General features: G+C 33.0%; 5 protein-coding genes across 6 annotated transcripts; 1 reads left to right on the top strand and 4 right to left on the bottom strand.

Annotated features, from left to right (window-relative positions):
• Nucleotides 1-480: 480 nt before the first annotated feature.
• Nucleotides 481-3,037, bottom strand: Bma-rpn-6.1 (Proteasome regulatory particle, non-atpase-like protein 6, putative; the record flags this gene model as incomplete). Its single annotated transcript, XM_001899660.2, has 9 exons — nt 481-522; nt 606-706; nt 787-1,000; nt 1,070-1,207; nt 1,344-1,565; nt 1,791-1,897; nt 1,976-2,105; nt 2,313-2,536; nt 2,953-3,037. The coding sequence occupies 9 exons, from the start codon at nt 3,035-3,037 to the stop codon at nt 481-483; spliced, it is 1,263 nt and encodes a 420-aa protein (XP_001899695.1).
• A 2,111-nt stretch (nt 3,038-5,148) lies between these two features.
• On the bottom strand, nt 5,149-6,612 carry Bma-trpp-3 (trappc3-prov protein, putative; the record flags this gene model as incomplete). Its single annotated transcript, XM_001899659.1, has 5 exons — nt 5,149-5,305; nt 5,714-5,831; nt 5,998-6,145; nt 6,226-6,303; nt 6,568-6,612. The coding sequence occupies 5 exons, from the start codon at nt 6,610-6,612 to the stop codon at nt 5,149-5,151; spliced, it is 546 nt and encodes a 181-aa protein (XP_001899694.1).
• Nucleotides 6,613-7,416: 804 nt separating this feature from the next.
• Nucleotides 7,417-13,561, bottom strand: Bm18140 (Uncharacterized protein; the record flags this gene model as incomplete). Of its 2 annotated transcripts, XM_043076697.1 has the most annotated exons (18): nt 7,417-7,512; nt 7,599-7,646; nt 7,717-7,787; nt 7,960-8,041; nt 8,136-8,228; nt 8,437-8,592; nt 8,832-9,005; nt 9,078-9,256; nt 9,403-9,564; nt 9,770-9,944; nt 10,256-10,432; nt 12,051-12,200; nt 12,286-12,390; nt 12,468-12,586; nt 12,793-12,925; nt 12,990-13,094; nt 13,186-13,361; nt 13,438-13,561. In XM_043076697.1, 18 exons carry the CDS (start codon nt 13,559-13,561, stop codon nt 7,417-7,419), a joined length of 2,325 nt encoding a protein of 774 aa, XP_042932631.1. The 2 variants fall into 2 exon arrangements, with proteins under 2 accessions (XP_042932631.1, XP_042932632.1); XM_043076698.1 differs by lacking the exons at nt 12,051-12,200; nt 12,286-12,390; nt 12,468-12,586; ... (2 more) ...; nt 13,186-13,361; nt 13,438-13,561 and having other exon boundaries at nt 10,256-10,351.
• Bma-mrps-23 (uncharacterized protein) lies at nt 10,834-11,663 on the top strand (the record flags this gene model as incomplete). Its single annotated transcript, XM_001899658.2, has 3 exons — nt 10,834-10,883; nt 11,144-11,296; nt 11,447-11,663. 3 exons carry the CDS (start codon nt 10,834-10,836, stop codon nt 11,661-11,663), a joined length of 420 nt encoding a protein of 139 aa, XP_001899693.1.
• A 1,399-nt stretch (nt 13,562-14,960) lies between the features above and the next one.
• Bma-aakg-1 lies at nt 14,961-23,335 on the bottom strand (the record flags this gene model as incomplete). The annotated part of the gene is made up of 15 exons (XM_043076696.1): nt 14,961-15,028; nt 15,398-15,584; nt 15,668-15,772; nt 15,982-16,152; nt 16,475-16,601; nt 16,736-16,867; nt 17,218-17,339; nt 17,680-17,780; nt 17,912-17,996; nt 21,500-21,612; nt 21,804-21,873; nt 22,179-22,381; nt 22,530-22,721; nt 22,981-23,084; nt 23,214-23,335. 15 exons carry the CDS (start codon nt 23,333-23,335, stop codon nt 14,961-14,963), a joined length of 1,902 nt encoding a protein of 633 aa, XP_042932630.1.
• Nucleotides 23,336-24,657: the final 1,322 nt, after the last annotated feature.

The raw sequence follows: 24,657 nt of genomic DNA, 5'->3' as shown, positions 1-24,657 counted from the left end.
ACATAACACACCTGCTTTATTTTAATGGTAAACGTCTACTGATCAAAATGCTATCGAGACGCAGGCAGGCGAAAAGTAAACCTGAACTATCATAACTGCATAATTACTGTGAAATATTACAATCAGTTATACACAACAAGCTGTTCTGAAACACAGATGACAAAGCAGTATTCTAATACTTCATTAGATACTTGACTAAACAGATTACCAGCAACAGTAGAAGCTACATATAACTCTCAAGAAAAAATGAAATCTAAATGATAACACCGGTACACAAAGAGTAAAAGAAGTCTTCATATCACATATTTTTATGCATTCAAGATTTATACTATCTCAATCACTTCGAACATTTTTATCTTATCCTCTTTCGTGATGTGTATACAAACAGCTCTGAACTGTACAATTTAAAAGCTACATCAGAATTATGGACGTTTTGGCGGCAAACTGTTTCTCAGAGATACCATCAGTTAGAGAACAGTGTTATCTTAATTTCTTCACCCGCTGGTATAATGCATCCACAACCTGTAGCAATTTCTTAATTATAAAAAAAATTTACCGAATATTCCAATCCAGAAACAATCAAATGCATTTCAAACAAATCTTACTTCACTCATAGCATGAATGGCTTCCACTGCTGCTTCGTATGTTTTATCCATAGGAGCAAGATCATACACAATCAGCATACCTTCGCCTTGATGTAAGCTTCCTACAAATAATATCCAATTTAGACACAAATTAGAATGCTAGCAGAAAACTTTGATTCATGAAATATGTTTATATGATTACCTGAGAACTTCCTATCCAGTATCATTTGTGACAACTTCTTCTCCACTTTATCCCTAGTAAGCCCAATTTTTGAAGCAATGTGTTCAAGTTGGACATAGGAATATGGTTCAATTATCCGGCATAAATCTTTTTCGAGCATACTATCACTTAAAGAATTAAAGTGTTTCTTCACAACAGCATCACATTGTAGCTCATCACGAAAGCTTCCAAATGCCTGAAAAAGTAATTTAAACATTGTGTAACTCATAAAAACAAATATAAAATTATTAAAGATCAAACATACAGCATTGAAGTCAGCCAATGACCGTTTTTTGGCAGCCTCAGCAACTGCACGCATGGCATCTAAATCTAATCCACTATATTTAAGCGCTAGCTTTGCCGATAAAATTATTGAGACTTCCTCCGGTGAATCAAGCATTATCTGAAGAATATTACTGTGACAACGTTCACTTTGAAACATCATAAGAAAAAGTGCAGAGAAAACAAATATATAATCAGTATATCCAATAAGATGCTGCAAAACTAACATCTAAAGATGGAAGTCTGTAAAATGAAACCTTGCTCAAAAGCATATACTTAAGGGCACGTATAGCATCTTGTTTATCATTAACAGTGTCATATCCTTCGAAGGCTTCATAAAAATACGAATAAGCAGTTTTAAAATCGCGTTCACTAGCAGCATGCAAAATCCCAGATTGCATATCAAGCGCAGCCTGCATGCGGGGAGGCATGTAAATTGAATTTGCTGTTGTCCTTGCTGATGTCAAAGCAGCTCTAGCCTAGAAGAAATTCATTAAGAGCAAAAATTAAAAAATTTTTCAGATGCTCTAGAGATGCTTTCAAAACTTAAACAGCTTGTCTTCTCTCTGATATATCACCATTTACCACATACTGTTGACGAAGCATTAAGTAATTAGAAAAGTGATGAAGACATAAAATCGAAGTTATATGTGTTAGTTAAGATGTTAACAATGAAAAGTGATTTGGAAATACCATATAGCAACCTTTGACAGATTCCCTAAATGGTAGCAGGCTTTGCTTTCTTCCAGTTGTACCTCAACAATCACATCTTTGTCATCGACTTTCTTTAGTTCGCGAACCAACTGATTTGCTAAAATGTATAGTGACTAATTATGCGATTAGTTACAAAAAACGGTATTAGAATTCAAGAAATGCAAAACTTATATACCTAACTGTTGTGCTTGAGTGAATCTGCGAAGATCGTTATAAAGACGAACAAGACGAGCCTGCAATGTCTGTCGCAAGAATGTTCGATTTTGTTCGGTAGCCCATTGTATACATTCTTTGCATAGATCAACCTTGCAAATATATCATCAAAAGTGAGGAGAAAATCATCTTATCAAAGAAAAATTTTTATAGATGACCCTTATCTCTTTTGAATGTTCGATTGTTATTCCAAGACCACAAACTCTCGACTACCTCGCAACGTTTTGCTGATAGGAAGAGGCACAAAATGCAAAAGAAAATCCAGTACTTCGTTATTGATTCTTTTAGAAACAGATTACCTTGATGTCTCCATCTTGATTATCAATCATAAGACATAGATCGACCAAATTCCGAACAAGCTTGGCCGCTTTTGCCTTGCCTAATGATACTAAAAATGGACGAGTATTTTCAATCATTTTGCGCAATTCTTGAGTACGTTTATTCTTCGCCAGCATATTACCCAGCTCCATAATTGACTCTTCTTTCTTTTTGATATCTGCCTCATCATTCACTGGTGATTTTACTGCAAAAGTTTTCAAATGTCATAAAAGAAAATTACTTTGTATATCAATATTTACTGCTTATGCAAGATGGTATTTATCAATGAATAAAATGTTCACGCAATTTTTGCCATTTTATTACAATCAAATTTAAGTTTATTCAAGTTTCGGAAGTTAACAACAGTACGCGGATTTCGAACCACAAAGCCTAAGTAGGTATCCTATTATTTTGTCGGTTTTCTAGAAATAGGTGAAATATCCTTTCAATCAATTTTGCACTATTCATCCAATGAAAGCAAGTGTGGTTCTGAATAGTGACAGACCAAGCTATTTATACAAAGTTCATGTCTACAGCAGGGAATAATGTACCCACCAAACAACCGCTACGAGATTTGATATAAATCGAAGACAAAAAGCTTCTTGAAAAGTCAATTTTTACCAAAGCTTGTGAGATAACGTATAGCGTTATCTTCATTCATATGAGGTGCAGATGACATCGTATCCATGGCAGTACCGCCAGACATTTCTCTTACAGTAATTCTGAATTTGTTTTATCGTACAGAAAATGTGCTAAAATGCGAATATATCCTTAATCCAAGCTTTATTAAAATGAAAAGAAAAATTCATGATGAATAGGACGCTAGAAAGTGTAACGCTTTAGAAGTCATTAAGTATTTAAAAATCGATTCAAAAAATATAACTGGAGACAACTTTTAATGTAAATGCTTTACAGTTAACCACAGATTCACATGAAAATTTAAATATCCTGCTAATTATGCTGAACGTAATTACTACCATAATTAGTAGAGCTCACTGTCAGCATAAACTGTCCATAACGTTCAAGCCACTATGAAAATCTTCCTTTTCAGTCTAAACAAAGTATAACCGAGAGCAGAAAAGTATAACTCAACAATTCACTGAGATGTCTAGTGGAAGCAGAGGAGTTCGAACGCTAACCTTCCTATCCTATCCTACCTCCTTCAAAATATCTACGGCATATCAACTGAGGCTAGTGTTCAAGAATTTAAACATGTAGATCCATACCAAATCGTACGCTTCTGAACACAACATAAGCTATGCAAGACGCATCATGGTATATTTTTAAGACCGCTTCGACAATCGATATCACAAGAAGTACTCAAAATCTACCCACGGACCACTAACTCTCCCACATATTCAGAGCACGTTGACACGCACTGCTCACAGATTCTAGTGGTTAGCTGCTGCCGCTGCTACCTACCCGAACAGAATCACTGGTGTACCATCAACAGTACACCATAGACAGAGTCATTCGATCAAAACGATGACACATCCTATCTACCGTACGCTGAGGTAGTAGCAACATCTCAGGACCCTTCCAGCTTCCTGCAGCTAGATAGCTTGCACTTCCATTTTCAGCCATGTGTCTGCAGTAAAAGTCAGTGCTACAAGGTCACTTCACTGACAAAAGGTGCTAAAGAGGTGTGATTTGTGGTTACTGCTAGTGTTACTTCATCTGTTGATTATTCTGTAAGGGTGAAATAAGGAGACCGCTTGTTTATTAAGATTTTGTTTTAGAGGAATAAACATTAGCAACGACCTCCATCTTCTACAACCAACCTAAAGCCATAGACCAAAGCATCACCCTTGAAACTTCGTCCTTCTCCTCTAGTATATCAATTTTACTCAGCAAATACTATTCCGAGACTTCGACATTGGTTTCTACTCAACATTATTTTGTATCAGCTCACAGTTATTGCATACTGTTCTGCACATAGTGAAACAAAAGGTTCACAGTTAAACATCGCTTCCCGCTGATGTTTCGCTGTTCCAAATGCTTTTCATCTCACTTATGTTGGATCAATTCACATAGAGAGCTAATGCAGGCAAGCTATCTAAATCATCTCATCAAATAACGAAGCCAATCTCTCTGATTTTCCATTTCCCTTTTATATGAACTTCTGCCATCAACAGACCCCACTTCAAGTGAGAGAGAAAAAATGTTTTGCTAATGGTTGGATCAAATCTTCCCAAATCATGGATAGTATAGCCAGAAAATAGATAGATGGAGGGGAGGGGAAAGGGGGAGGCAGATCTATAATTAGAAATTGTGGTGTGTAATGTCAAGAAAAAAAAGACTTGGCTTTGATGCGCTCATAATTCTTATTTAATTTTGAATAAAAGTTAACACACACAACTCTCCCTCCATCTCGCGATACGAAGTTTCAAAAAAAATAATTGCTGCAGCATAATGAGGAACGAAGATCCCGTCTGTTAATTACAATAAGCCAGAAGAATCGTTTCGAAACTTTTCTGATATCTTCAAATCCAATGACATCGAAAGTCAAAAAAAAAAAAAAAAGAAAACAATTCTCCGAAATCTGTAATTTTAGGAGCAATTCGGGCTAACACTTAAACATTCAAGGATTTGCAAATTCTCGACAGCAAGCAAAATTTATATCAATGCATAACACTAACTTAAACTGGGTGAGCTTAGCGGGTAGACCTTAGATATGACGACCAAAATAAAGAGAAGGAATGAAGTGACCATTCATAGACAAAAACAGTGCTTTATACAATGGAAAATTATAAAAGCAAGATTTCCAACGTATGACAAAGCTAGAGGGGATACGTAAGTAATATAATAACCAGAAAACTAATCATCTCCTGGTGGGACTGATTCTTCCAGTATTCGAATGAATTTTACTCTAATCTCAACACTCTGACTGTGTTCCTGCAGAATAAATGTTTGCACTTCCATGTGCATCATTTCCAAAGCTCCTCGTATTGCCCCACAAAGTATTTGTGAATACCTTAAAATTTGCTATTTCACATGAAGATAAACTGAAAAAAAAAAAATGGCTTATAATTCAGTTTCTCCCTTCTCTAATTCAATTAGAATGACTTTTTAGGATAATTTTTTTTTTAAAGTTCATTTCTTCGTCTTGCTTTATGGCTTTTGCTGAATTTATGTTTTTTATCAGGCTGTCATCCATTACCGGACAACGCTCATCACATGGATTTCAATATATTTTTGTTTTATGCATATGATAAAAGAAACAAATATACATATTATATTTCTTTCTACTAACCCCCAGATCTGACAAAACCAACCAATTATCATTAACCTACCAATTAAATATTCATTGCAAATTTTTCACTTCCCATTAAATAAACTGTCCGGAATAAAAGAAATAAATATCACATCAATTAATACCAACCTAAGATCTTGTGCTAATTCAGGTGGGACTTCAACAAATTCTGCTAAAGGATTTGATTCAAGGACAAGCGAGAATTCGTCATTACGAGCATTCCAATTTGACACTTGCGCGGTTACTCCTAAAAAGCAGTAGAAGCTTCATAAAAATAATGACCACTCAGAGAAATGGATGTAGAAATTAGTTGAAAACATTAACAGTTTCGATACAATAATTTTGCATGAAATTGAATGGAATAAAAAGCGACAACATTCCACAAGAAAAAATTTTCCAAAACTTTTTCTCACCCAGATAACTGCGAAGAGCGACTTTTGCGAGCACATCTGCAACTTGATGCATATCTGTACAACGCTGAATTTGAGAATTTTTTGCTAATAAATCATCGGCTAATCGTAATCCTATATTATAGCCCATTTTGTCCAATTGTCGGTTAACCTGAATTACTAAATTATGAATCAAAAACTATGAAGAAAACAAAGAAAGAAATAGATTAGGGGAAATATTGTGAAACTAACCGCCAGAGGGCTTTCTAAATCCCGAAGTAGTTCCGCCACCAAAGCGCCATACGTAAGGGTGAATAGCTCACCACTAATCTAAAAATGATTTAAAAGAATAGTACTGTTTCCTCTTTTTTGGTACAATCTCTTTTTTTAGACCAAAGGCGCATAAGTTAACAGTACCATTCTTAGCTAGCATTCTACCTATGCGCCTACAACCCGCTGAACAACTTGATTAATAACTGTTCCAAATAAATCACAGTATATCCCAAATATATCTAAAACATATCAATAACATTCCTGTTTTACCTTGATGATCTTCTTCTCCACTCCTACTTTCTGTCTTACAAAAAAATATACCTTTTTCGAGTCGATCCCCATCGGGAATTTGGTCTGTTTCGACATATTTAGCTCAGTAGTAAAGAACAAGGAAAATGAAAGTCCTAAACAGTAAAGTTACAATTAGTAGAATTGTAAACATTACATGGTATAAATATTTTCAAGCACATAGAAAAAAATGTATTTTTCAAGTACTAAATGATATTTTAGAGCTTCCCGAAATCATGCTCTGATTTGAATCCTTTTTACTAAACTTTATTTCCTTTCATTTACTGTATGCTAATCATTCTCCCTACAAACTTTACTCAGATTATGTATCAAATTCTAACATTTCCAGTGTAAATTCTGACAAAAATAATGCGCATCTGAGCAGCAGTAAAATTTTTGAAGTTACAAAAACAAACTTAAATATAGCTTATCAACTTCTGGTCAGAAAATAGTGCAGCAGTTATTACAGATACGATCAAACCATAAGATAATGTGAACCTTATAGGCGCCAAACTTTACATTTATTAACAATCAACGAAATCAAACTTTGGTCCATTGAAAAGCAAGCAAAACAAAACACACAGTACGGTATTGCAATAGTATTCATACAAATGCAAAGCAGTAAAAAAAATGTTTCAATAATTGTCATAAAGTTAGTGGTAAATAGATAATGGTAACTATTTCATAAAGTTAGTAGAAGTACATAGGTAGGAGCTCTCCAGAAATTAGGATGAAAAAATAAAGTGCAGTAATCAAATTTTATTCATAAATACTCAGCTTTAACTCAAATTCGCAGCTATTTTGACCTCCCATTTTTTTTTCTTGCCACAAAATAAATTACTATTTTTCACTTCTGACTCTCAAAACATACAATAAATATAATTAGGATGACTGAGGAGATACGTCCAGTTTATTCAGCAAAAATTTCCGTCTCCGTTCCAACTCGCCTTCACTTAATTCTGACTCATTACTTCCATTCTAAAAAATTAATTAATCGCAAAATGTGGCGCAGCTAATGGAATTCTTAAATATAAATATAAAATGTAAGACTAACAACAACTTGCCTGATGTAGCGGAGAATCTTCTCCTCTGCACTGCTTTTCAATAAATTCCTATAAATTATACATATAAGAGACACTTGTCATGATAAGTAGAACAAAACACATGAAAATCAGTACTCACAACAGACTGCGATCTTGAGCAAGATTTTGAATGTAGCCGTTTTTTCTTTTTTCTACGCTTTCGCTCTGCTCCTGTAATTCGCCATACTCATAAAATGAAATTTCAAAACAAAATTAGTGGGAGGACAATTTGAAAAAAAAAAAAGATCGCAAATATATCATTTTGTTGAAGCGTTTGGTTCTTCTTAGAAAATATCAAGATATATCAGACTTATAAATAAAGTGAAACATAATAAAGAATCACCTCTTTCTTCATCGCTTATATCCGATTTATGATGTTTCTTTTTTTTTTTCGGTCTTGCTTCGCCTTCTGTTTCGCTGTCTTTCTTAAGTGCATAAATCATTTGTAATTTCATCAAAATGTAGGAAGGAAAAAAAAAGTAGGTAACAAAAAAGTACAATAAATAAGCAAGTCATTACCTCTTCCTTTCGGCGTCTTTTCTTATCTTTCTTTTTCTTTTTTGATGAACCATGATGATGACCACAAGCTTCTGCCAGATTTTGGAGATAATCCTATAATTTGGAACCAACAATTCTATACATTCAGCCACCAAATATTCGATTTAAAGAGAAAGAAAAAAAAGACATCGCTTTCGCACTTAAATATTAGTCAAAACTTAAGCCACATTAAAGCATATAGTTTCCTGCGATTTGGTATACATAAAAAAACTCAATTATTTAAAAAAAAAATTAAAAGAAAAAAAAAAAAAAAAACAATCACATTAAAGAATTTCTCTCGAAGCTGCTCAGTTTCAACTGCAATAAACGCTTCTTCGTTTTCAATTTTTGGTCGTATAACTTCCCACTGTGAGTTCGGTTCAACAGGAGGAACCAAAGTTCGTAGGATGTTTCGAAATGCTGTTTCATGCCGCCTTCTCTGTAAATATGCGGAAAAAAAGTACAATTTCTTCTGTTTGTGGGATTCTTTTTTTGTTGCTCATCACACTTGCTATGACCTGACCATAAGTTATATATTTCACTTAACTTAGCACTGAATGTATATTACCTTATATTTCATTCCGAAATGAAAGCAGCAATTTTCTTACTGGTCATTCACTTAGTTAATTATGTCATTTAATTTCTATTAATTCATCTCTAAATTTATCCATATCCAACCTTTCTTGCTTCCTCACGCTCCTGTTCTTTTTCCTTAGCTTCTGCTTTTTCTACCAAGGAATTATAACAAAGTTTCATGTTACCCGGATCAACGGTTTTACCTCTTTCATCAGATGATACCCACTTGCAAAGTTGATCAAAAGTTGTGCCTACTTCGACTGTAACATTCAGATCCTGCAATTATAACTCATAATCTGACTGGACAAAAAATTTTCCAGCACTTCAAAAATATAGAACCCTGACTACCTTTAAAATTTCTTTTATCACTCGTCGATCTTGACCAAACTGACTTTTCAAATCCTCAACGTAAAATTTGAATAAATCTAATGGTGTGCTACCCGACTGTTTCAACATATTATCAAAACGCGAGTCAGCAGAAATAACAGGATACAGTTCACTCCATAATGATATTGAAGTCAATTCACCTGCAGTTAAACATTTTTCCAAAAAATGACAAGAAATATTAATAACTAAAAACACCAAAAAGCTATCACTAGCAATCCACAATAATAATTGACCTTCATGTGCTCTGATAAAATGAAAAAAAGTAATTAATTCGGAAAGAACTAACCTCGTTTGTGTAGTTCCACTAAATAAGCTTGGAAAGCTTCACGTATCTTCCTTTCTTGTCGACGCCTTCGACGCTCTTCCATGTCCTTTTCTTTTAAATAATGCTTTTCTGCCGTCCGTATATGTTCTTCAAAAACAATGAGGGCATCTTCTTTGTCCATATCTAAACAATTCCGATCAGAATAATCAATTTTACATTATCTCAAAATTTCAATCGCATATTAACAAAAATATCAGCGTAAAAAACCTATTAAAAAAAAAAAAAAAAAAAACATAAATAAAAATTCCCATAAGCATTCCAATTGTAACAAAAGATTTCAATTTCGGACGATATAAGCTTAACAGCAGTAAAATTCAATATAACTCACTCTGTAATGTGCTATCATTGGCAAATGAAGGATTTTCAATAAGAAGACGCTGAGCTTGCGCCCAAGTTGTCCGATAAGTTATTTCTTCCATTCCTTCCAGAATATCAGCCAGAGCTTGAACATTTCTACGGCGGATAGCTTTCGCATTTTCTTTTTCACGTTTGTCTATGAACTCCTACAAAGAGTTCTATGTAAAAAAAGAAAGTGTTTGAAAACGTAAATTTTTTGAAATCCATAAAAATATATATTTATAGTATCATAATAAGACTATTCCGACAATCTCCGTGATCCTCTAACAAAAATACGATAGCAAGTCGAAAACACCTTCAATAACTCTTGAAATAAGTCTACAATTCGTCGTCAAACACATAATTCAAACATCAGTTGGATAGCATATTAGCCTAGCGAATTGTTAAAAAATAAATGAATACAAAGTATACAAAGGTGGAAAACATATTCTACATAATAGCAACTGGCTAAACTTACTAATGCATCCGCAAAAATCTCTTTTCGTTCACCTTCATGTACAGCTTTCCAGATAGGTTCATCAGCAAAAAGTATTTCTGCTTTGGAGTAACGCATAGTTGGTCGTACCTTTGAATTATTCTGCAACCATTCCTCCAAATCCTCTTTTGCTTTTTTGATAGCGAGACGTTTCTCATCCTTGAATGTCAAGCAGAAGTAATAAAATTAAATATTTCAAATGTTCATTTCGCTGCAATAATTGGAGCTGTTCATGCGATGAAGTTTGCGTATATTGGCAGTCTTCCAGCTAAGAAACACATCAAAACCTGAACTTCACATTTTGGACTTTCCATCTGCTAACCTACTAAGAGCTACCTGGCTGGTCTTCCCAGTCAGTAGAATCAGAAACTTTTCATCTCAATAACTTTAACCGACCGGCATCTTTCCAACACTTCACACCATTTGCTATTTTTAGCAACCATAGGTCTATATTAATTTCACATAATATCCAGAGAAGTTGTAAGGAGTTTCACATATTTAAAATTATGCCGTAATCATTTACCCACTTTCTAAGTCTTTCAAGAAGCAAAGAAAACAGGATGGCGCAACACTTTGTTCGAAAGGAAACTGCTGGGTCGATCTTTTACAGGTTATTTAAATATGTTATTTAAAAAAAAATATTACAGGTATTCAAAAAAAAAAAAATATTTTACAGATTATTTAAATATTACAGTTATTTAGATATTAATCCGCAGATGTAACATTACATCATATTATTAGATAAATTTCATCGCATTATGACTTATCTAATAATTAAAGTATGTAACAAAGCGACCATTAAATAAATGCGAATTTGATGTAAATTTAAAAGAATTAATTAAACTATTTCAACTTCTCGCTCTTCTTTAGAGTTACGGGACTGTTACGTTCCAGACAATTGAAGTGGAAAGAGAGGCCATTATGGTACGACGTGTATGTAGCTAATCCACCACATACTGAAACTTCTACAGATACATCATTTCCGATCAGAAAATTATATTACAAGGACGATATCGCTATGGCGTGAGTCACTATGCTTTTCAAATCTCCATAAATTCGTCAGCATTACATACTCGAAAAAAATGTTCAATCACAATTAAAAGAATCATATCTTTCTTTGATTTCCTTATAGTCTATCTCAACTCTTTTATAGACATTTTACGCTTATTTCAGGCGATTTTATAAGCAGTTCCGTTCATTGGGGGCTATAAGTATCAGTAATGAAGAGTCGGAATCACTCTGTAAAAAATTCACCGACCTTTATAAGACGATCGGAAAAACGTGGCCTGAACTAAACGACGATGAGCACTATCAAAAAGCTTTGGTGATGCTGAATAAAAAACTTATCTTGGAAAAGAGGGGAATAAGCGGACAGAAATCTTTGCAGTAAAAAAGAAAAAAAAATTGATCATGCTCAAATAATTTTTGTATTTAAAATATTAATAAAAGTTCAATAAAATACCTGTCCTACTTTCTAGACTTTTATGACATTTCTAGTAACATGTAATTTAGCTTAAAGAAGAGTACTTTTCCCTCATTTATTGTTCTAGTCAAGTACTATACACTTTGGAAGTGCAGTCTGAAGATAAGTATTTCGGATAAAATCTTTAACAGCTTCACAAGAGTTTGCTGTATAATGGAGCTACAACAAGTTGGTATTCAAAGTTGCAATTGCGCACTATTAATTTACAAAGGCCGAAAGAACAGTATGAAATGAAAATAAATGTTGACAATCAAAAATCTCTCAAATTAGCAATGGAAAAAAACGCAGACATACCCTCTCTTCTTTTTGCCTCTGCACTTTCCATGCATTGAATAACTGCTTTTTCTCACTCACTTTATTCAAAATACGAAATCTAGGATCATGCTGAATATATCTCATTGCTTGTTCCCATGAGCTAGTAGATGATATCTTCCCTTCATTGTACTGAAAAATAACACTGAATGTTTACGAAAAAAGGCATTTTTTTTTTAATACAACCAACTTATTTTCATTGAAAGCATTAATTTACCTTATCTCGTAGAAGATCTCGGAATTTATCACTTTGTTTCTGTTTTAAATCTTTTTCTTCTTCTGCATCTTCTGCATCTGCTTCTTTCACATTCCCTGTTTGTTCCTAAACATTGAAGATTGAGTATTTAAAAACTACAAATCACATTACACTGAATTCCACTTGATAAAACTATGTTTTACATTAGGTTGTTCAAGCGACTTTAGTGTGGCCAGCACTGCTTTTTCCAACTCAGATTCTCCACCACTCTGCAATTCTGTTTTTGATGTATCACTCCCTTTCGACTCTACGCCACTTTTTACTGAAAACATTTTCCAAAATTGCCACGAGTTTTTTCCAAGTATGAATAAAGAATTCTTTGTTAACATGCTGACCAAAAGATAGTATGCAGATTTTGAACTAATATTACTGAAGTGGGTGTAGCTTTTTCGATTAATCTGGAAACGTGATACAGTGATGAACCTGCACCATCTTTTTCAACATCCTGATAATAATTACGAAAAGCACCTTTTGTTACAACTGCTGGATCAAAATCTTTCGGACAAATCCAAGTCGTCTCTTTAGTTTCGATATTATAATAATAAGGTCGCCCTTCGGGTGTTTTGTATTCACGCCATAGTTTTGCAACAGCTAATTTCTTCTAAAAAGTAGAGTGGTACTTATATAAAGTACGCAGTATTCAGGAAAGAAAATTCATCGCATACCTCCTCGGGAGTTTTTAACTCATCCGGTTTTTGCCATGATGATTGCTTTGTTACTTTGTTATAGTAATACACGCGTCCATCAGATGCTGTGTGTTCGGACCAAATCTGCAATGTTTTGAAAAGATTATATTTCAATTCTTTCTTGTATACCTTACATGAGAATATCATATATGTTACTATTTATCAACATACGTACATCACTGGTGACGGGGGTTGTACCAACAGAAGTGCGAGGAGACTGCGTTGCAGCAGCTATTTCCATCTGCATCTGAGGTGGAACAAGCATTGGTCGTGGTGTAGTAGCAGGTGAAGTTACCGATACTTGGGGAAGCTGTAGTTGTGTTGGTGCTGAGCTTACAGTCATCATCGGTACTGGAATAGAGATTAGGTGAACAGAATGTCGAACTGTGATAATTTCTAAATTGAACTGCCTAATAAAAAGGCTCACTTCTTTGCAGTGGTGGCATGATAACTTGTTGTTGCAAGTATGTTGCCTGTGATGCAGCTGCTGCTGCATTTGGTGATATATTTATCAAAGGAGAGAACGCTGGTGGTCCACCGAAGGGTAGCATTTTCTCCCTGTAACTTGTATGCTTTGTCCTGTTATAAAACGAGTATCGTCCTTCGCCCTGAATACTGATACAAATAAATCTGAGATTCCGCCCGATACCCTTCTGCACTTCCATCCGTTCTCAGAAAATAGTTAAAAGAAAATCGCAGAAATTAGCAGCATTATATCTTCCTCTCTTATCACCACAACCCACCGAATAAGACCGATTTCACAAGATATAATTTAACTACTAGTGAAAAAGTTGGTAGAAGATACCACTTCAATCTAATTATCGTATTTTAACTCGCAACTCAATAATATGTATAATATATATTTGTAAATTGACCACTTTTCACTGTCCTAATTACAACCACACTTGCTAAAGAGTTTCAATCATTTCATTTCCAGATCATTTCCTTCAAGAATCTGTGGCTCGTAAATTATTAGACAATGAAAAATTTACTGAAACTTAACAAAGCTTCTACAACGATTAATAAAAACATCCGAACACGAAATTCAAATCTAACACCACGTAGATATATATAATACATTTTCCAATTGTACTCCCTCATGAAATAAACGTTCAAAGTAACTCAAAAAAGACAAGGCTACAAATATATATATATATATACATATAATATAATCCAGCAAAATAACAACTTTATTTAAAATAAGCATACGAAAAGTAGCACAATAGACCCGGAATTATACGATGTGAATGAGACCCAGTGGCTTCATTTATATTTGAATCTTTCTGACAACAGCACCACCACTTGCTATATTAAGTGAAATGAACAACTTTGTACATTATCCTTCACAACGTATATATATATATATATATGCTTAAGTTAAATAATCTCTAAGATTGTCCTTTTATCTAAAACTTCTGCACAATTACAGTTCTCAGAAAACTATTCGTTAAGTCAAGCATCTAACTTGATAAGTGCAAAAAAGCAACAAGCTTTAAACTTATCTCAAACAATCCAATTATATTATACTATATTAAATGAAAATGCACCCATATCGGAAAATTTTCTGAAAACACATTGATGGAAGACACGTATTTAGAGTAAAATAACGTAAAATGAAAAAATGGTAAAAGTAACTTAAATTAAACATAACGAATACGAAGCAGTCAATGAAGTTTGGCAGGCACCTACGACTGAGCTTCTCAATTCTGAACTAATAATCAAATCCCTTACCCTTCTGATGATGCGATAATAAATAGACTAGACTATCGAAATGTACCCAATAAAATGAATTTGTCAGTGGGTGCTATAACATAAAATGCAATAACAGAACATACTGAATCTATTATAAAAATTAGAAGGGAAATATTATTTATAAGGGGCTAGAAGAAAAGCATTTGAGAATACGACAATCTTCTGTTCACCACTGAATAAGTTGGAGGTAATCTTATATTACGAACAATATATTTCATCATCATTACTTCCAATTACATCGTCCATTGGAAAATCAGGACTGCGATCTAAATTATTTCTATTAAACACTAAATAGCGGCAATAATATCTGGGATATTTTTAATTTAAAAGATATTAAAGCAAAGTGAAATGAGAGTTCCTTGTGTTATTAGTTTTGAAAACGTTATAAAATCAGTAGATGAGAATTACATATTCCATGATTTCAATGTAATATTACTTTATAAAGGTGAATACAAATTTATCCATTTTAAGACCCAATTTCTTAATAACCATTATGCCAAGTGCTATAACTTTTTTCGAAGTAAACCGAATGCATTAGGACTATGTCCAAATATCATGCAGGCAAGTAACGCTCTAAATCCATAAACTATTAGCTGAAATTATCTATTCATTGGGGCAGATGAATAACAACTTACTTCTCTCAGGTGGTGTAACTGGTGGTTCTAAGACCAAAAAGCGTAGTATATCTGAGAGTGAAATGATTCCTATCACTTTCTCATTGTGGTCAACAACCAACAATCGATGCACTTCGGCAAGAACTATCATTTCTACAATCTTCATTAATGAATCATCTGGTGAACAACAGCGTACTCCCTCAAACCACTGAAAATTGAACTTTTTTAAAGAAATCTGTTGATTTCTTATGTATTAAAAAAATTTAATTGGTAACAAAAAATGAAGCTTACATCAACACGATACTGTAAAGCTTCCCGCGCTGTAATATCCAAATCAATATATGACTTATTAGCCGCTAAATTTATAGCGTCGAATTTAGCATAAATGTCGATAACCTGTAAAGTGTCCTAATCGAATTTTTTAATGTATTGGATTATTCACTATGAATTTTTGCAGACTTATAATGCATCAACAATACCTCCCACATAATTTTCATAAGACTGTTCAAAAATAGCTATAACTGCAGTAAGCCCATCATCTATTAAAAGAAAAAAATTCGATGAGAATTTTTACTTAAATCGATTTTTCGGAAAATAAAACGTACTTTCTCATTTTCGTCCAATACAGGTAAAGCAGACACCCGTTTAGAAAGAAATATATCCATAATATCTATTAGTGAAGTATTCTCAGTAATTGTTGAAACAGCATTCCATGTACCAATTCCTAACTCACGAGGTGTCTTCTCCATGAAGGATGGACAAGGTAGATCGATCATCTAAAATCATCCATAAGTATTTTATGGATTCTAATCCAAAATCCTATAAATTAAATCATCCAAAAAATCCTATAAATTCATTCAGTATAATTTTTTTGTTCAAGAAACGAAAGTCTTATAGAAATTTAAGACAGCACCAGAATTTTAGTCAAATTTTAATCAAGTTATTCCTAACAAATTTCCCAAAAAAATTCGAAACAAGTACAGCTTCAGGCACTGAAATTAACGTAACTACTTTTACAGCAAAAGTAGCTGAAACCAGTTATTAAAGAATCGTCACTTCATCAAGAGAATTTTTTTGAAAATGAAAACAAATACTAACATATAGATACAGGAATTTCATCAAACGCTTATGAGTTAGAATGAAAGCGATATTGCCAGTACACTCCTCTACCACCGGCAAACGATGCACTTTCTCTTTACAGAGAACTTGAATTGCTTGGAAAAGGCTAAATAAATCTCCTTTAAAGAAGAAGTTTCGAAAGAAAAAAAAGAAGACAGAACTTTTCAGTTATAAAAAAAGCTCGCAAATAAAAAACATAACTAAATTAAAATGGTAGATGAAGGATGTATGAATGAATACCTTTCGGAAGGATTTATAGATACCAGAGGTTTCAAATAACCATCCCGCTCCAGTTCTTCACGCCAAGTTGCTATTTTATGTTTTTCAAGATCCTGCATGCCTTCACTTTTTGAATCATTCTTTACATAATATCTGTAGGATACGACTTAATAAAAGCCACATGAAAAAAAAATTACAATGACACTTCAAGTTGTATTCTTTGCGTAAAAGAGCATAAGATTTTAAAGACATAGAGTCCCGGAAACAACTCAAATAATTTACAACCAATAAGTAAAAAGTATACGGTTGTAAGTATAGGAGAGAACAAAGCTTATTAAAACAACGCTACAAAAGATTTTATAAAAGATAAAAACCAAATCTGGTTGTCTTCATAGAGTTTGCAAAAGCGTTGATGAGACAAAATATTAGTGAAAAAAACCCTAAAGTATAATTCTTATGGATTTGCACTGCTGCGACATTTCCATAACAGAAAACATTCATACTTTTGAAGTATTCGAATAAAATCCGTAATAGTGAGCATGCCAACAAATTCTTGTTTTCTGCTATCCCATAGTGGGGCTGCTCGAACTCCATTGTAGATAAGAGCGAAAAAGGCCTTCTTCACCTATAAAATAGTTGTGCAAACAAAAAAACACTGTCTTTGCAACTTCTAATCTTGACTAGAATATTAAAAAATAGAATAAAATAAAAAGAAATTAAGACGCTCTTGATAAAAAAACTATTATTTATATCGAATTATAACCATTTTACTTTCTTTTTGCAGCCCCTTTTCAACAACTAATTCCATCCACATACTAGTTTTTCATTCCTCTATGCTATAAAAATGTTTACTCCTAAAGGTTTTTATTAAGGAAATATAAACTAAAAATGAAGTATCCTTAAATTAATGAAGAGTAAGAACTTGAAACTACTTAAAAATCTTGGAATATGGAAATAAACCTAACCTGTAGTTCAGTATCAAAAACCACTAATTTCGTACTTATAGGAATTAGATCGTAGCATTTGTGTGCGCGCATAAACGATGAATAAACAGCATCCTGACTTTCTGTAACTTCAACTCGTATTTCTTGAAGATTATTAGTTTAAAACACCAAAAATAAAATGTAGCAAGTGTTCGAAAATCTATTATTTTATAAAAATTATGAAGAAAAATAGCTAGAAATAAGGGAAGCGAACCGAAAATAACTTTGAAGAATTCGGGAGTAGCTCCATCATAAGACGGGTACAGTGGTAACTGCTCGGACGACAAGTTAAATGGACTCTGGAATTAATAACTTTAATTAGAAAACAAAAACTTACCCACTCTTGCGTCTGAGGGCCATCTTTCAAAATCGTATATGATTGGATGTCCATATCTACTAGCAATGAAAAGGCGGGGGACAAGAAAATGAAGCAAAAGTTTCCCGAAACTGTTGAAGTGAAAGATTAGTGGAAATCGTTGAGAATTAATGGAAACGCTACAGCTATTTCTTAACATATTTAAGGAAGCGTCCAATGTTCCAATATGCCTCAATTATACGACATGGAATTTTCAATGAGACGTTTTTTTAATATATTTTGGAACTGAGATTTTAGTTGTCCAAAACGTAGTTGCTGAGCATTAGAATGGATAAGAGAGCTATTTTATTGACTGACAATGATAAAAAAGAAGTTTTTTCCTATAGACCGAATCTTTTTCGTTTTTACTGGTATCATCACTTTGCCTGTACAGTACCTTTCCTACAGCTACATTTGTATAACAAATAAAATTCAGAAATCTCCAGTGTAAAACAAGAAATTTAGCAAACTATAGAATGTGATAAAAACAACCGAACGAAAGACTAGAGATAGAAAAATCTGAAAGTTGAAAGTTTAATCGAACTATGGCACTACAATTGACTTCACTGAATGTGTAAGTATGCACGGAGAATTCATCATACATTAAGATATAGAATAAATTCGTTATGCATTAAGATACAGAATATGTTTTCCCGCAAACAAACAACAGCAATCGAAAATTCTCTAATTTGCACAGCTGCCACTAATTTTACTTGTTGTTATAGAAAACAGTGAAAAGCAGATATTTATACGACTTATAGTTCCAAACATTACGCATTTTAAGTGAGTTCGTTTAGTACGTTCTAAAGAAAAACTACTAGTTTTGAGAACACAAAATCCAATGAAAGAAAATTGACGAATCCAAGCGTGTTACTATAATGAAGAAAGATAGACGACTAATGAAGTAGTTATAAATAAAATTTTATGCAACTCAGAAATGCTACATGATGCAGTCAACATCACTCTCATGAGTTTATATTTTGTTGAGCTGCTCTGTCAATTTCTAGAGTATAACTGAGCCATTTCTCAAAGTTAACCGACAGGTTTGCAGCCAATAAATTTGTAGCAGAAGTTTTAACTTAATTAATAAACATAAAATCCTCGGAAATATGCCAAATATGTAATCCATTCATCGTGGTGTAGACAGACTCATTCAGTTTCGAGTAACATCTAATTACCCCACTCTAGTTTACTTCTTTCTTGACATCCACATAATTCTCAAATAGGAACAAAATAGGAAAAGAATACCTTAGAAATCATAAAAGCCATAATTCCAATCTCATGGAAATGTTCATAAGTAACTAATGTTCGGAATCAATTCGAAACTTAGAAAGTAATAACAGTAAAATTTTGCTTTGAATCGTTGATACTGTACAATAATTTGTATGTTTTGCTCTCACGTTTGCTTGAAAAACTGTCCAAAAACTCTAATATCTATTATCAGTGGTTCATGTAAAATCAAAAATAATGTGCGAAACGAATAAACTAGGATCAAAACTTTAGCACGTGAAGAAAGGAAGAAAGGAAAATAATAACATAATAGTAGAAGTAACATAATAATAATATTAACATAGTAAATTTTATAGTAACAAGTTTTCTTGTAGCATAGAATAAAAGTCGGAGTTGACTAGCAAGTAGGAAAAATATGGAAAATTGTGCAATATAATAATATTACAGAAAAGAGAGATGGGAAATTTTTTAAATTCCTATAAAGAGATCTAAGTCATATAATCATTATCGTGATGATTCTCGAATGCAGGTTATCAATAAGTTAATAAACTTAGAAAACATAGAGAAAATAGAGCAAAAAAACAGAATTTGCACAATGCCACAATCACAGAGGCGTCTACTGATTTGAAATCAAAAAAGACTTTATAATATTTCAGAAAGACTTCAAATTTCGAGAATGTTATAATTTAACTGATTGTTAAATCTAAGCGAATCCAAGCGTATTATAGTAACACGCTTGGATTCGTCAATTTTCTTTTCTTGTCGCAACGTGTTTCGAAAGCTCATCGTTCTGCCTTGTCCTTATCATCACTATATTCAAAACTAAACAAAGATGAACTGCCAAACCCGTTACATAATATATTCAATGATAAGCAGTTTCAAGTCTTCAGAGCAGATATGACTGGCACTAATTTTATGGGGAATTTGAATATAAGTGTGTAGAATTTAACCAAGTATAAGAGGTGAATTTTAATCTTTCTAAATAAAATTGTAGAAACTAAATGATGCCTTGTAAAACACTGCAACAGCTATCGCAAGAGTATATACTGTATGACTTTGGAGAGATGTTGCTGTCGATTTTATGACGACCGTATCATTGAAACATCTGTTTGATAACTTGAAAAAATAATGAATAAAGTTGGGATTAAAAAAAAAACACCTAAAAAAAAGCGAAATGAAACTCCAGTGACCTTATCGCAAAATTAATCTAAATTTAATTTTATGTCAAAGAAGACGTTCATGTAGAAGAGGGTTGAAATGAAGAGATTATAAGAGATAGTCGAAATGCAATCTAGAGTAAGAAGTCTGAGTAATGCTACTTGCTAGTGTTTTTTGGGAAAAAATTATCTAACCCAACAAAGCAATATCGCTATTAATCCGAGCAAGAAAGATAAGAGAGACTAAGCTACAGAACTAAATTTGCTTGTTTGTCATCAAGATTGTTCAGTAGCATATCTCTTAATGACTCCAGGGTGAATGAAATTTTTGAATTTAGGGTCAGCAAAAACCACTCCTATAAATTTACTATAGATTAACTGCCACAACTACATTTTCAAAAAGAAAAGAGAATCGTGTACTGTATAAATGTGTAAATTAAAAATTAGTCAAAATAAATAAATGTAGCAGTTTCACAGTACAGAAAAAGAAAGTATAGAATAAAGTATTTTACCAATCTGCTTAAAAATATAATTATTGATTCCAAGTGCATGAGTCTACTACGAGAGATTCATTAAGCATCAAGAGGATGAAGTGTGCACGACGCAGCACAAAAGTTCAGTTCTTCCCACTTCAGAATAATTTTTTTTCAAAACCCGCAGTTTTAACTCTTTTACCATATAAAATGGATATAACTTCCATACAGTATTTGTAAAAGCGAAATCAGTGCGGGTTATAAATATATAGGACATATGACAGAACTTTCAGAATTGATAACTTCGGTCACTAGATAGGCCACTGACCCTCATTTCCACCATTTCTAACCTCCTAAGCTTTTAAGTAAAACTGGAAATATTGCAAGATATATCTAAGAATTTGCATCATTATTTTTGACAGTGTCTAAATTAAATACGATGAATGAAAAATGTAAGAATTAAATGAGTTTGGCATTAGTTCCGGAATATTTCCCAAAATTTCAACACTCTGAACAATCGAAGATCAAAAATAAATTACGTTCACATTATAAAAAGTGACAAATTTAATTTGCAATAAAAAGTAAACCTCTTTGATAAGAATTGCATAGTTACTGAACGGTGACAGTGGTTCAGGCTCAAAACGTCGTGTAATTTGTAATGTATTGGTATTAAAAGCTGCATGTTCTTTGCTAGTATGTGCTGAAATAAGTTTGCATTAACAAAATCATAAACTTATTAACTAAGCAAATTCATATTTAGTATTCAATATAAGTGAAACTGAATGCATATAAAGCTTTCATAACATCAAAATTTTTATACAGCAAGAAATTTCAAAGACTTCAATGTCAATTCCAATTCAGACTCTTTGCAAAAATGATAGCGGAACTTACTCAAGGGAGACTGGTGCTTTTCAAGTGTATCATATCTATCGACCTCGAGATGGAGAGGATTGGAGTGACACTGAAATAGAAAACACAACACAAAATACTTTCTTCATTGCTAAAAATTTCATATCTATTCTTCAGGGGTATATTGAAGTTACTGTGCTCTTTTAAGAGTGGTTTTGCAATTAACTGACAAGAAAAGTAAGTAAAATAATCGTGCCGACTAAAATTGATCAGTCAGTTTACATCGACAAACACTAATGAGTTTTCATCTCCTTATTACCTTGGTGAGAGTTCTTTGCAACATCATTTCAATATTAGCCCAACACAATACATGTTGGAAAAATCAAGTGTGTAGTAAATGTACGAATCAAATCATACCGGCAGGTTCCACATACTTGATCTCATTTCGACTGCACTTGATGGTCCATGCCACTGATTATCAATATCTATGACTGCAACATTTGTAGGTTTTGCATCAACAAATAGATGATTCGATGGTATTGACGAACTTGAGCTTTTCAATTCTGGTAGATCTGTTACGCATACGCTATGCCTTTCATTGCGAACGCGAAGGTTATGTCCTGAAAATGTATTCATAAAATCACATTTTTTAAATTGGTTAAGTTTAAGATGGAAAAATTAAATACCATTTCGAAATATATGATTGTTGTAAAAATGGCCTTTATCATCTTCGATGTTATTAGCAGTAATAAAAGTAAAACAACTCACTCTTTGATTGTTTTTCTAATCTATTTGGAAATAGCACTATTGTCCCCAAGCTTTGACGACAAAACAATGGACTGCCTGTTGCATCTGAACGAGACCTTGATCGAAACGCTGTACTAAATAATGAATCTGATTGTAATGAACCCATATAAGTTCCAGGTGGTGTGTCATGCGTAGCTGGAGGATGTCCAAGATCTGTAATTTCCTACACTAAAGTAGGAATATAAATTATGCGCATTGCTTGAAACTTGAAATTTGTTGTGAGACTTGTAAACTAAATCCATAGATTAAAATGCAAGAGATAACACAGTTTAAAAAAGAAAAAAAAAAAAAAAAAAAAAAAAAAGTGAACAAAAATGAACTGAACAGCAAAAGGAAGAAGCTATAGGCTTGACGATAGCCAAATCTAACCAATCTAATAATAGATTCGTATAAAAATGATGGGAAATCACACCTTCATCAAGCATTTCATTATCACAAGCAGATATATTGAGTGACTCACGATACGTACGTAAATTCAGGCGTTCTCGAAAGTTATCCATTAGAGTATGCTCCGCCCTGGAAGAAAAGTAGAATGCACAAAATGATATATGTACTGAAAACAACCGTTTTAAAAAATACCTTCATTTCTGCGATTTCACTTTGCAGCGAAATCTAGCAGACAGTTAGTGCATGTCAAAAAGTCACCGTCTGAAAGATGGAATCGGCACGTCAAACTCAACATCACCGGACCCACGTCGAGTATAGACATTATGTTGATGACTGTTCCCACTATGACCTTGACGTGTTCCTGGTGTATACGATGTCATTGCTTAATTCCTAAAACATCCTCATTCAACCTATATATATATATATGCAGATAGCGTTTAAGGATTAGATTAATCCTATTACATATACAATATGAACTATTTAAAACTTAGTTGACGACTTACTTAACAAGCAATGTTCATTCGTAAAATATCTATTCCAACCTTCTGCGAAAGATAAATAAATCTCATTACATTTCCTAGTAGTTTACATAAACTCATTAACACAAATTATCGAATTGCAGTTTCACAGAAAAAGGAAAACAATAATGAGCTAAAATTTTAATCGGTTAGTCGAATGATTACAAACTGGAAAAAAAATTTAAGAATAAAACTGATTTCTACAAAATCTTGGGAGAAGCTAACCTTTCTTTAGAGAAAATTGCAGTCTTCTCATATTTCTATAAAATGAAATCATGTCATGAAATTTCTTAAAATGATAATTTTCAGTCCAATTATATTTATCTGATGAATTATATCTATAAATTATATCTAAAATATAAAAAAAAATGACATCTAAGACCAATTATATCCAAAATAAATTATATCTAATAAAAAAGTATACCGCATACTTTTTCAAATCTAATTGCAAGTACCACATACAACAATCACTAGAACAAAGATATCAATTCTAGTTAGTAAAATACATTACTTCTCATTTAACTGTATGCATTAATACTTCACTAAATCTTAGGACTGCTATTCGACGAATAAGTTTGGTCAGAACAAAAGTTTAAAGTTTCTTCTAAGTTTGAAAATTTCCTTTGAACGTTCTGCCAGGAAATATAAGCTAATAGTGTCTTGTCTTCCTCCTACATTTAAACTGAATTGAAATTTCTATATCGTCACTTCAAGGACGTATGAACAAAAGCATGAAACGTGGGCATTACTCACAAATCGAGAAGACAGTACAACAATCATTCTGAAGAAGTGAAAATTTAAAGCCGATCGAGCGCACAATTTCGGCTAAATATGTGGAAATTAAAGATTCAATCAGTTTCAAAATTACCAATTTTTGTTGAAAGGTAGGCATGACTGTACAAAGAAGAAAATATTGCCTACATGCTATACGCTGAAAATAATTATACCCTAGCTCTCTATGACATTTCTTCCGAGAAACGTGTTGCGATATGAAAATTGCAGCACATAAGATACGTACTTAAAGAAAGGACACTAATGAATATTGGCAGATGGATAGCACAATACTAAAAACGTGGGCCAATAATGAAAGTGAGTGGTTTAATAGCTACGTGGATAAGAATACGAATTCGTGGCTGAACTCTACGTACACTGGCAAGTCTTAAAATTTCTATTTCCTGTTCCGG

This window comes from Brugia malayi (genome assembly GCF_000002995.4).
Source record: "Brugia malayi strain FR3 genome assembly, contig: Bm_v4_Chr1_scaffold_001, whole genome shotgun sequence".
NCBI lineage: Eukaryota > Metazoa > Nematoda > Chromadorea > Rhabditida > Onchocercidae > Brugia > Brugia malayi.
The sequence above is the reverse complement of the archived record's forward strand: the minus strand, read 5'-3'. Positions and strand labels throughout refer to the sequence as shown.